Below are 11,861 nucleotides of genomic sequence, written 5' to 3'. Positions count from 1 at the left end.
CATTTACAACCTAAGCTAGTTTACATTGCCTGTCCATAGATGGGCCTTTAAAACACATAAAACTCACCAATAAAAAACATGTGGGATAACACAAAACTCAACGATACAAGTGCATACAAAACAGCACAAGACACAAACAATTTACAGTGATACAATCAAAGTATCATAAAACATCAAGCACCAGACCACTCATGACTGCATGATTCCTCTTTAAAACTGGTTTCAATTTGCGTTTGAAATGATCCCAGTTCTGTGGGTAAGAAGTTCCACATGTTGATCCCATGGACAGAAAAAGCTGTTTGTCTAAGTGAGGATTTACGAAATGGCCTTTTATAATTCCCAGTATGGCTTTAAAAAAGAAAGCTATAAAACTATTTGGAAAGTTTAAAGAACTTTTTCACAGAAGACATTTTCACAGGTCGTAGCAGTAATAGCACAGGTGTAACTAATGCTGGCTGACTGAAGAGTTAGATATACTTAAATGGAACAGAGCAGTCCCTCTTATATCATCATTATGTGTCTTTTTCTCCAATAACAAGTCAAAATGTGTATTGTGGAAAAAGTTGTATTGCCAAAATTTCTTGACCTTAGTTACTCTTTTTTACAGCCTCATTTCCTTTTTTAGTTTTTGCAATACAATCTGTGTTTTTGATTGTGTTATAAATCTATTTTAAAAAGCTTACTCATAATGAAGACTTAAAGAAATTTAAAACATAAGTCCCACATCCCAGGTTTTCCAGTCCTCTTGCTAAAAAATAAAAACAGCTTTCAGAATAGACAAAATATTTATTTAGCATATTGCCTAGATATACAGTTTGAAACAAGTTACAAATATTTCATATATACAAATTCCTTACAGCTCTAGTATTCACAGTATTCTTACCAACTTTGTGACTCCATCTCATTGTGGTAAACAGACATTTGAAGAAGCATAGATATGTGCTTTCATGTAGATATGTGGTACCGACTAAAAATCGCTGAGAAAAATTGGCCTCACGTGGTAATAGTTGAATCTATCAACACCTACACAGATGCAGATATAAACTCATAAGTTATATAACCACATCCAATTGTACACAAGCACAACTGTGCATTTCAAGTAAGTTTCCACATGGTGCTGCAGGTCTGCAGTCACAATGGGGTTCTGCTGTACAAAACATGAATGAAAGGGCTTGTGAGTATCGAGCCACGCTGTGAAGATGCCCAAACCAATCACAGGGACCTCAGAGTAGTGACTATGGGTCAGTAATCTCAATTTTCTAGAAATAGATGTGTTGAAAGCTGCTGTCAGGGCACATCACCCTACACCTCAGTGTTAATTTGTATCATCTATTGATGCCAGTCCTCTCACTCCAGTGGATCTTTGAACAGCCCCGCTCCTTTCTACTTGCGTCCATCACGCTTCCCTTTCCTTTGGGGAGCTTGGGCAGAGGGAGAGGAGGGATCTTGCTGGGTTTGCCGCGTGAGGAGCTCCTTGAAGACCGAGTCCATCTGGCGACAGACCTCCTGTGAGATGGCATAAACAATGGTGATGGGAAAGGAAAAAGACAAAACCGTCTTTGTTCTCTGCACTGCCTTCAGCTCAAGAGCTTCTGATTTTATCATAAAAACATAATGTACTGTTGGTATTACAACATGAGAAATTTAGTGCTACTTTTTATGATGGTTTATCATTTATATCTAATGCTTTAGTGATTATACTAATGCTTTATAGATTATTATAAGCCAACAATAAAAAAAAGCTTTTGTGTTGGGGTTGCCAAAAATATTTTTTGGCTTGTGTTATCCTTCAGCATAAAATTCCTTTTTCTTTTTAGCTCTTAGCTCATTAGGAAGACCAATCCAATGCACCGTTCAACCTCCAACCCTCAAAGTGCCAAAGTACCTAAAGTACCAAATCCATTTATTAACAACTTATTAACATTTACAACTACACACTTAATGGGTTGTGGTAAAAATTGTCATTAATGACTTAAATATTTAAGGTGATTGACTAACTTTTGCTGATGGCTCATTAGAATGTGACAAACCCATGACCCTTTGTTAGTAAAGCATTAGTAAATCATTTAATAACCCATTAGTTACACCTTTCTACAAGTATTCAGAGTAATTTAAAACCAAATGAGAAAGAAGACAGACCTTGTCAACTTGAACAGCAGTATCCTCAGAGGATGATTGTTCCTGAATCCTGTATGCAAAAAGGAAAAGAACAAATTGCATATTTATTTTTTCACATGAACGTGACAAATCAGTTGTGACAGTGCGACATTCATTGGTACTCACTCTCTGCGCACATAGCCAGGAGAGTTGACCCGCCGTGGCCTGCCCTGTGGCCCAACGGGAATCTGAAGCATTAACTTTCCAGTTGAAGTGATGCTGCCCCCTGCTGGTCCAGCTGTCAATCTGCTTTGGTCAATGGAGCCGCTGCTGTTGGCTCTTGGACGTTCTCCCTTTCTCTGTGGAGGTGCTGCAGACGAGCTGGTGCTTTGGTCAGCTGAGGATCCCATTTCCGCTTCTGTTGTGCATCACATTGAGACATTATTCATTTATTCTTCAGAGACACCATCACAGTAAAAAAAAAAAAAATAATAATATGAGCATTTAAACTCACCATCTTTAATTTGAGAGTACTCCGCATCCCCATCTCCTTCATCGATGATAGGCTCACTGTTAGAAAAACAGTCACATAATCAGTCATTTTGTACACATTTTGTCCATATTACATGTATGCATCTGAACATCTTTTCTCCTACCAGTCATCCTGTTCCAGTGTCATGCACTTCTCGTACACAGGTCCTGGTACTTCGCTCTGGGTGGGGAAGATGCTTTCATGCTGGAGGATGATGCTCTTCACCAGGGCGTTGATCTGAGGCTGCAGAGTGACAACGTCATCATCATGGGCCCCTCGTACCAGACTTGGACCAAAACACACAGCCAGGTTGTAAGGTTGCATCATGTTCTCGTCACTGTACTGAGACACACTAGAGGCAGGGAACAGAGAGAGAAAATAAAATAGAATGAAGGATTAGAAAATATTAGAATAAAGGAAGCACAAAAAAGATGAAGTCGAGAGGCTTATAGAGGCAATTTCTCCAAAATGTTTAATATTATACTTATTTAAACAATGGCTGTTTTGTATGTTTTTGGAATGAGCTGGTAAAGTTCATTTGGCTCTGATAAATTTAAAGTATAAAGTGAAAAAATACATGCCTATCACACTTCTGCCAGATCAAATGTGTGTAAGACACAATAGAGCTAAAAATTGTGAATATATGATCCCATTAGCCCCTTCTTCTTTCCAGAAAGACACATTTTGATTTGGCTGATTGACACAATGCTTTTTGCAGGTACATATACTGAACAGTGATGACTGCAATGAGCTGCAATACTCACTGATGAAGGAATGCAAAGAGGTATCTCATGACAATGATGACCGGCTCAGGGAAAGAAGAGATGACTGTTTTGAGCTGAGCAGCTCTCTCTGCCTCGTTCTTTATTTCTGAGAAAAGGAGATGAAAGAAAGATAAGCTCCTGTTGTACACTCTCAGCCACACTCATTTCACATTTCAACACGTACACCAAACACACTCACGGGCACACTCGAGGAGCTTGCTGGTGCTGTCGATGGGGAAGATTGGACTATCCAGACCTCTAAAATAGAGCTTCAGCACTCCGGCAACAGAGTCCAGGTCATATCTCTGCTCATCCAGGGGGTCATCTCCTGCAGGGGATGTCCACAGCACACTGCCCCACATTATTAACGCTCCACAGCATGGGGAGCTACTTTAACGATGCATACCAATCATGCCAACACACAAACATAAAAAACACACAGGCCTACCTCGCTCAAATGCGTCCCTCAAGTTGTTGACCTCCATCTGAGACCCTGGAACCCTAAATATCCCCTCATGGTGGAGACCTGATGGACGGACAGATTATTGTAATTCCTCAATATCCTAAACTAAGTGAGACTTTTTAGATCCAATGCAAAATATATTTAAAGCCACCATTAGCTGAATTTTTATATTATAGCATCTTTTTAAATTTATTCTGATGGCATACGTTTTCATTTGTAGAAGGGTACTAATTTTCAGATTCCACACAGAGGTTTTAAATCATATTTTGAACTAAAATATGTCAAGTATATCTTACAAACATGCAGCTGCTGTTTTACCGTTCTTTCATTCTTACCATTAAGGTTGATGAAGCGAATGCAACTTTCCACAACAATTGGAATTTGTTGTCCTGACTCCTGAAAATAAGAAATTTATTGATGAATTTTCACAAACAGCAACTCTGACACATTATCTCTACGTCATGTGCTGGAAAAGAAAAATAAACTATAATAAATTAACTATACATATGGAGAGAATAATTCTGAAAGTGGAAATGGCGAGATCATGAAAGTAGTTACCTGTATGAAGGACAACATGTCTCCATTGAAAAGTTTGTAGTTGTGCATCAAATTGCCACTTGAGGGATTTTTCCTGATACGCATAGACTTTCCATTGAGTCTGCAGAGATAGATACCATAACATGAACACACAGTTTACTCTGTTTTGGCTCATAATTATTCTATAAGACCTCATAAAAGGTTTATATCCCTACCTCGGTTGATGTCTATTTGATGCTTCAGCTAGGAAGAGAAAAAGAAAGGATTAGAACAAGCTTACCTGAGAAGCAGTAAGAAGAAATACATTAGAATAAATAAAAACTGAATACTTTACTTATGTATAAAAAAAGAGGAACAACAATTTATTGGTAAATAATACCCCGAAATGCACCATCAGTTCCTAAATGACACTTTGTCAGCATTTTGTCTCGTGCTATTACAAGAAAAGAGAAGTGATACCTTTTTCAACAGCCACTTTAAGCAGGTCATGCTTGGCTTGCAGTTTAGCTACCAGAGAGCTTCCAACAAGGTACTCTTTTACTTTCTGTAAAACAAATTAAATCATTACCATTCTGTTGACATCAGTCTCTGTGGTTCTTATCATCACCATCACCAAACTCCAGTGATCAAACTAACATGACCACCGATTGTCATCATCAGAAACCTCCCATAGCGTGTACTATTTCTGGTCTATTACTTTAAAAACAGACTCACAGTGAAGTAGAGATTTTCTACTTCTTGCAAGTTGGCCCTGCGACGGGCCACACTGGGCCTGACTGACAGGTTCTCAGTGCTGCCCTCCTGAGATGAAGCGCTGTTGCTGCTGGTCTCCAGATCATCATCACTGATACCCTCCAGCAGGGTGGACTGGGCTGCTGACATGCTCTTAGTAGCCTGTGTGACAGTGGCAGAAACAACAACTGGAATTGACCCTCAGATGTTAACTCTGATTCTGTACAAACTGGCATTTTGATGATGGTGTGTAAAATACCAGTGTCGGAAAACATTATGTTGCTTTCAAGCTTTCAACCCGAATAACAAGCTGAGTTTGATTTGAAGTGTGTTTTATTGATTAGGACCATTTCAAGCAGCAATTATTGATTAATAAGTATAAATTACTCCTAGAGAAATTCTCTCTAAGTGCCATAGTAATGTGCTACAGTGCTTCTTTCCATATTTCCTGCAACTCAAGATACACGGGTCCATCCTTTCACAAAAATAAATGAAAACTAAAATAAAATATGGTTTAAAATAGCAAGAACATTATTTTATAGACTATTTGTAGCCTTGAATGAACTCTGCCTTGGACTCAAACATGGCGACTTGAATATAACATGAGTAGATACAGTAAAGCCATAAAAAAGGTGATAATGATGTGTGATGTTGTTGTACCTCCTCAGTTTCCTGGGTGACTGCCTTCAGCCTAGCTTGTGTCTGTTTGAATCTGGTCTCCAGCTCGCATCTCATCTCACACTCTGCACTAACCTCAGAAACCTGAGAGACACAAGAGAGTCTTGAGTTGATGTCAAACATCTGAGAAATGCACATACTTGTACTGAAAGTATTCACACAGAAGAAACACACACACACACACACACACACACACACACACACACCTGGTCTCCATCATGGGGCTGATAGGGGAAACGAAGGGGCATACAGAAGGTGTTATAGTGGTCCTGCAGCAGGGTGTCTCTGTCCTGGCACTGGTCCAGTCCTGACACGGACCCTTGGAGCTGCTGCAGCCCCGTGCTCAGGTTCTGCTGGGCCCGCCACCGACTGGATAGGTAGGCCTGCATCACCCGGCCCAGAGAGACGCGGTACCCGACATCTGCACACTGAGGCAGACAAAGAAATTTCAGACAATATCGCCTGTTTGATACGGGTGCTTTCAGTCTGGTGCTGCACATCAGTTCACACACAGAGCTGTGAACTGATACACTCACATCAATGAGAGTTGAGATGTCCTGGAGGTAGTACTTATTCATAGAAGCGTTTGCGGCAGCCAAGTTTAGGAGGTAATCGTTTCGGGCCTTGCTGCACTTCAGGTATATGTCTTGGACTTTACCTTGTCTCTATAAGCACATAAACAATCACCAATAAGAGATGAAACAGACATTCATAGAGATCTATGCACATAATACTATATAAAGGATATTTATTTACTTTTTCTATCAACCTCTCCAGTTTCTTAGCAGCACTCTGCTTCTGCTTTTCCTCCTGTTTCTCTGCTTCCTTCAGCTTCCCCTCTGCACACACATAGTCTGAGTGGTACTGGTAGTACGTCCGCCATGCCTGCACAGAGACACATACAGTGATATTTTCCTTTGTTTGTTTAGGAAACAGAAAGATGTTTTGGGCAATTACCACTTACGGTCTGTAGCTCTGTGGTAACCTTGAGTAGTCCATCTTGTAGCTGAGTACAGATGTCTTTACTCTGGAGTGGAGACAAAACACAACAGTCTGAGTGAGATGGCATAACATGGAGAGAACACAGTGAGACACTTTTTTTTTTTTTTAAATACTGGGTAGAAAGAAAAGGTCTAAAAAAGAAAAGTGGCAATATCGTTTGCATCAGGTGAGTTAAAGTGTGCAGGTACAGACTTGTCAATCTCTCCAAATGCTTAATGACAGGCTATGTTTGTGGTTTATGGGTCAGCGCTTGCATCAGTACCTTCTTGGCAAGACGTTGTGTGTACTCCAGGCAGTGTGTGAGAGGTTGGATGAGAAGGTTGCTGCAGCTCTCACTCAGTCTATTGTGGTCCCTACTTTCTTGGCGAGTCTGGGATAGCAGAGCCAGCCAGACCTGGGCCACTGTGTGACTACCGGGTTCCTTCCTGAGAATATGTAGTGAAGAAAAGGAAGGAACACAGGGACAAATGTTTTGTAAGATGCAACCAGGAATGCACAAATGAACTGCTTGTTGATATTATGTGCCCTATCAAAATACAGGATCACTTTTACCTTTTGATTCTGGAAGTGAACTTTTCTGCAAGTTTTTCCAGGGAGCGGGAGTACTCGCTCTCAATCTCACCCCTTCGGCGGAGGTAGTCTGTCAGGTCCTGCAGCTGCTGGCTCTTCTGCTCAAGTTGCAAGTCCAACACCTTCAGCTGGTCTACAAGCTGGCAACGCACCTCTGAAAGAGAATGAAGGGCGGGGGTAAGTTACAGACAAACATGAGAACAAACATGTACAAGAGAATATGACTCATTGTGAAAGTGCTGCTGTGGGTGAGAAACAGCTTCTTACAAGTTTTTTTCACAAAAAAAGGGCACATGTTGAACGCAGTTTAGATTGTGTGTAGTAAAGAGGTTGTTAGAATGTTACACATGTAATTTATGTGGTCACACAATTTACGTAATTATTTTACCTTTGATTTGTGTATCGTAGTCCACTGTACCAACCTTCTCCTTCCTGAGTTTCACATGGGAAGTCATTGTTGCTCCAACTGGGTGGAATTCTGTATAAACAGAGTGATTATTTTATCATCCCACCATGTAGTGTGAAATATCAGCCGCTCTGTTCCTTTAAACTCTCTTACAAACTCATGTTGCACTTAATACTGCTATTTTGATCTTCTTTGCTGCTGGACAAAGTCTGGTTATAAAAAAAAAAAAAAAAAAAAGGCCTGTGACCCACTGCTGCACCCAAGCATGCCTTTCTACAAACAATCACACTCTTCATGCTGAAACACCCCCCTGCACAGACCATGCAAACTTCCTCCTACCACAGAAAGAGCCAAGACAGCGTGTTCATCTTACTGTAACACATCTCTTGAAACCGGTGCCCCTCTGCTATGCTCTGCTGAACGGCAGACAACTAGAAAACCAGTTGGCATGTGCTGTCTGCCACACCGGTCAAGCTGCAGAATTGCATGTATGGAGCGAAAATAGCTCTAGCAACATCTCAGCTGCCCTAAAAATAGGGTGAACTGCAAGGCATACAACTCGGATGGGATGTATGCTCTGAAGACTAGAGGTGGTTTTACTAATGATACTCAAGTTAACCAAAGCGCTTCAAGTATATTCTGTGTATTCAAGAATAAAATAGAAGCCACGGCCGCTTTTGACTTTGTTCTTCTACGGTTGATTGCCAGCAATTCATAGAAAACATATTCCAGTTTAGATTGAAGAGATGGGACAAGTTTATCTGACTGAGACTGAGCTTTATACAGGATAAAGGTCAAAATTAAAGGATAGGTTCACAATTGTTCAAGTCTGTCCTAAAATAATAGTCAGGTGCACAAATTAACACTGAAACATGTTTTTCTTACTATAATCATTCCCCCTGTTCATACTGACCACTAAGAGATCCCTTCATAATGCACTTCGAATGGGGGACAAAATCCACAGTCCTCCTTCCGTGCAAAAGTGTATTTAAAAGTTTATTTGAAGCTAATGTGAGCTGACAGCTGTTCAGGCAGTCAGGTTGTTGAACAGCTGACGCACCCATATACACTTTGTTGTTATCGTGTACTGTATATTATGTTTACAATGTATATACATGAATACATTGTGTACATTGTCTATGTAGGTCTATAGTGTGTTTTTGCTGTTTTGGGATAATGTGCCCTTTGTGGTGAGGCAGAGAGAGCCAGAGCAGATTATTGTATTTTTATTACACATGACAATAAAGAAGAGCTGGAACTTGTTTCCTCCATTCAAATGAGTCAAATCAAGTCAATATCTTTGAAAGTTTCAGTCTTTTTATTGCCAAATTCTTTCTTTTTGTTATGATCCTTCCACTGCAGCTGAACAGGAAAACACTGTCGAGACAGAGGGAAATTCTTACTAAAAAGACTGTAACTGTGGAAGATATCCACTTTATTTGACTTACTCAGATGGCCAAAGCCTCATATTAATGTTTTGCTCAATCGAGGACTGGATTTCATATCCCATCACTAACATCGTAAACACATTTGGAGTTAACGGTCGGTTTGAACAGGAGGAATAATCACAGCAAGCAAAACCTGTTTCAGTGTTCATATGACCAACTGACAGTTATTTTAAGATTTGAACCTGTGTAAACCTATCATGTAAGAGTGAAACTGAAAAGCACATATCTTAAGGACTGTGGTTTCGTTTTTTTTCTTTTTCATGTTGAATGATGGGAACTAGCAGCAATACACAATATCTTGGCCTAATCTCAGCAAACTAAAGATGAAATGGTGCTGAGAGGGCATGACTGAACTATTTCAATGCACAACAGTCGTTTAAACACATGATCATTTGACGAGTTGATGTCTGCAGGATATCATTCATTAGGAGGACATAGAGCTTATCAGAAAGGGGAAGAGTAGGGTTTTTCTCTTGCTGGATCATAACCTTATGTACACACATACGCACACAGAGAAACACACTCTCTCTCTCTCTCTTAACTTCTCCTTTTTTCAGAAGCCAAACGTCACTCATCAGCATTCTCTTTAGCTGAAAAGTGCACTCATCACTTTTTCCAACTAAAAAATTTACCAACTGACCTGCTAAAATGACTCCGCTGTGTTACAGCAAACCCAAAAATCCTTTTAAAAAAAGAGGAGAGTCTCATTTTTCCAGCCTATGTCACCCTTTTCCATTAGCCCTTCCATTCTTTCTCCGTGTGATCAGCAGTGAATCACCACCTCCTGTCGTCACAATCTGCTGCAATGTTTTATTAAAGCTAATCTTAACCCCAGTGCAACTAGATTTTCAGTCGCTATTAGTATAACGCTGCATGTTTCACTCTGAGTTTTCACAAGTACCAACACATAGATGCTGCCTGAGCTATGGAACGTTGATGGCCCGAGGACTATGTCTGCAGCCAATAATAACATAATTGTAATAATCAAGCAGAACGAGCCTTCATAACACAGTCGACATGCAGACAAAAAACATGTTTATTAGACCTAAACTGGCAAAAATGTCCTGTTTTTGGTGAGACAGATCTGTAAATCAAAAATCAGTGAAAGTTTAATAGATCCAGTAAAGAAAAAAAAGAATCCTACCTGATGAGGAGCAGTCTTGACTAGTTTCTTCTCCAGAATGAGGCGACTCAATAATGCCAGTTAATAGCACAGTAAGCTCTCAACTGTTTCACCTCCCCCTCACATTGGACACGGATGGGTGTGGGTGGAGTGGAACTCATCTCTCTGACTCTCTCTCTCTCTCTCTCTCACTCACTCACACATATAGTTTGAGGCATCTGTGTGTGTGTGTGTGTGCATGATTGTGCAAGTGTGACGATTGAAAACCTTTTTCTGTCAAGTCCTTACTTTCTCTTTCATGCTGCCTCTTGAACTCCACAGCAGGTTTTCAGTCCAATCAAACACCAGCTGTTTTCACTGATTAGTCCCTCCTCACTGGTTATTCACAGCCTACTGAGTGAAATCAGCTGCTATAGTGTTCAGTTGTTAAAAAACACAAAAACAAAAATTGAATACTCAGGGTCTTCTTAGCACAAGATCAAAGGTCACCTTAGTTCACAATCTTCTTGCTCTATGAGTAATTTATGGCTACTATTCATGGACGCACCTCATGTAGTGTCACATATATGGAAACAAAAAAACAAAAGACCATTGCAGCTACCGAATCACATTTAATGTTTCTGAGCCTGCTCACTTGTTTTGAGCAGAGGCAGTGTTGTTGCCCTTTCTCACCTTTAGCTGCAGACTGGTAAATGGTGTGAAAGTGTGAAACTGAGACATTTCAATTTGTGACAAAAATTCTGCAAAGTCAGTGTGCATTATTTGTTCTTATCTGTCATGTACTTCTCTCTCAGTCCTGCTTCCTTCCTCTAACAGACAGTCTGATGTTGCATAATCAGCCTAAACATCAACTAAACTAACACATCTTGGCCAGTCTAACAATGACAGACTGATTAAAGGAAGTCACGAGCTGTTATGTACTGTTACTGTTGATGACCATGCTAGAACCATGAAACTACCAGACATTAAATGTCCACTGTACTTTTTTAGCCTTTGAGGTCAGATATTCAGCAACTTGACTTCACGTTGAGTAACATGTTTGTGACTTATCCCAAATAGTTGCATTATTATTCTGACAAAGTAGGTTTTATGGTTTGTAGATAAATGTGGCAATTCTGCTGAGATCTACCCCACTGCTACTTGTCAGTGTCCATGAATTTGTGTGCAATGTGTGTGTGTGTGTGTAATGCTCTCTAACATGTATTTTTTTATGCTTCCACTAGGAGTCGCCAAAGTTAGACCATTTCAAAACAACCTACACATCCTGCATAATACCTTTTTACTACCAAAGAGAAAGCATTATGGATCTGAAGGTGAACAACAGAGGTATCATTTGTGTGAAATCAATAGTAACCTATTCATTTCCTGTGTAGATGGTGTTACTGATGTAGAGGTGCAACGAGTCGACAGAAAATTAACCGCCAACTACTCTGATCATTGAATAATTGTTTCATGTCTTTCTTTTTGCTAAAATTATCTTACTCCAGCTTCTTAAATACAGATATTTTC

At 40.0% G+C, this 11,861-nt stretch overlaps 1 protein-coding gene across 1 annotated transcript; it reads right to left on the bottom strand.

Annotated features, from left to right (window-relative positions):
* Positions 1-766: 766 nt before the first annotated feature.
* arhgap4a (Rho GTPase activating protein 4a) lies at positions 767-10,672 on the bottom strand. Its single transcript, XM_044351084.1, has 22 exons — positions 10,374-10,672; positions 7,764-7,853; positions 7,358-7,529; positions 7,068-7,230; positions 6,768-6,830; positions 6,560-6,688; positions 6,340-6,468; positions 6,010-6,231; positions 5,786-5,887; positions 5,108-5,287; positions 4,853-4,937; positions 4,609-4,636; positions 4,415-4,514; positions 4,192-4,252; positions 3,842-3,919; positions 3,593-3,721; positions 3,394-3,499; positions 2,754-2,981; positions 2,612-2,667; positions 2,284-2,515; positions 2,140-2,188; positions 767-1,506 (listed from the first exon to the last, which is right to left on the bottom strand). Exons 2-22 carry the CDS (start codon positions 7,828-7,830, stop codon positions 1,384-1,386), a joined length of 2,502 nt encoding a protein of 833 aa, XP_044207019.1. The 5' UTR covers positions 7,831-7,853; positions 10,374-10,672; the 3' UTR covers positions 767-1,383.
* Between the last annotated feature and the right edge of the window lie 1,189 nt (positions 10,673-11,861).

The sequence above is a fragment of the Thunnus albacares genome, chromosome 5 (assembly GCF_914725855.1).
Source record: "Thunnus albacares chromosome 5, fThuAlb1.1, whole genome shotgun sequence".
In the NCBI taxonomy this organism is placed as follows: domain Eukaryota; kingdom Metazoa; phylum Chordata; class Actinopteri; order Scombriformes; family Scombridae; genus Thunnus; species Thunnus albacares.
This window is presented reverse-complemented; position numbering and strand designations above follow the sequence as displayed.

Excerpts from the sequence above, each read along its gene's own strand:
- arhgap4a (XM_044351084.1), bottom strand. The coding sequence starts at position 7,830 with ATGACTTCCCATGTGAAACTCAGGAAGGAGAAGGTTGGTACAGTGGAC. Across the intron at positions 7,231-7,357 it reads TTCACTTCCAGAATCAAAAG|GAAGGAACCCGGTAGTCACA; the intron begins GTAAAAGTGATC and ends ACATATTCTCAG. Across the intron at positions 6,831-7,067 it reads CACAACGTCTTGCCAAGAAG|AGTAAAGACATCTGTACTCA; the intron begins GTACTGATGCAA and ends TCTCCACTCCAG.